Source organism: Buceros rhinoceros, unplaced genomic scaffold (genome assembly GCF_000710305.1).
Source record: "Buceros rhinoceros silvestris isolate BGI_N320 unplaced genomic scaffold, ASM71030v1 scaffold7274, whole genome shotgun sequence".
In the NCBI taxonomy this organism is placed as follows: Eukaryota; Metazoa; Chordata; class Aves; order Bucerotiformes; family Bucerotidae; genus Buceros; species Buceros rhinoceros.
Window position 1 is genome coordinate 11,561 of NW_010406517.1, and position 902 is coordinate 12,462.

The 902-nt window shown below is 32.7% G+C and overlaps 1 protein-coding gene across 1 annotated transcript in view; it reads left to right on the forward strand.

Annotated features, from left to right (window-relative positions):
- Positions 1-543, forward strand: part of LOC104491674 (telomerase reverse transcriptase-like) — a gene marked incomplete at its 5' end in the record, with an annotated part of 11,418 nt that extends 10,875 nt beyond the window's left edge. The window contains one exon of the mRNA XM_010134131.1: positions 440-543. Coding sequence (XP_010132433.1) covers positions 440-543 — 104 coding nt within the window. The remainder of the gene's footprint in view (positions 1-439) is intronic.
- Between the last annotated feature and the right edge of the window lie 359 nt (positions 544-902).

Sequence of the window (902 nt, forward strand, 5' to 3'; positions counted from 1 at the left end):
TAAGGACCTGTCCCTTGTCCTTAGCATTGTTTAAAATACGGTTTTTCAAAATAACTATGGTTTGGCAGAAGGCCTTTTTTGGTGGATATAGTTATTGAATACGTAGTTTTATACTTTACCAAAAAAAAAAAAAAAATCTTAAATCCAAACAAAAAAGTGTTACAAGGACATAGTAGAAGGAATTTGCTCACTAGTTTTCTTAGTTTGTTAATATTTTAACATACAATTTTGACCTTTTTATTTATTAGCCTAATTTAAGATCAAAATAATAGTAGCGGTTTTTATTATAGCTTTTTTTGTCCCTGTATTCCCTGTGTTTCAGTTTTTTGGTTGGATTCAGCTAGCATGGATTTAATTATTTTTTAGCATTTTCCCTATAACAAAATTGTTAGTTACTTTCCTGTAATGAAGTGGTGAATCATTTCTGATATTTTGGTAGGTAAGATGCAGCTGTTCAGGAAGATCCCAAAGGATACTATGACACTACTGAAGACAGTGACAGAACCGTCTCTTTGTCAAGATTTCAAAGCGATCCTGGACTAACTGACTGAAGTTTATTAATTTTTCCAGGTTTGAAAATAAATGCTCTGTCTTTGGACAACTTTTCTCTTTAGTTTATTTTTGATAGAGTGGACAGAAAGCAGCTTAACTCTCAAGTTTTCCATGTCTGTTTCTCAGATACCACTCAGGGACTTAAAAAGAGCTGACAATTTTGTTAATACCTTCTTGTTTGTGTTTGCCTGTAAATTCACAGGCTATTTGAAGTAAGTGTCTTGGTTTTGTTAAGTAATTCCCGTCTTTTTGGTGAAGGCATCATTAAACTATGTTCTGTACAAACAGATCTTCTTATTTCAGTGTGTTATTTCCAAAGAACTGTTCTTTGCTTGTCTCTGTTGCAGACT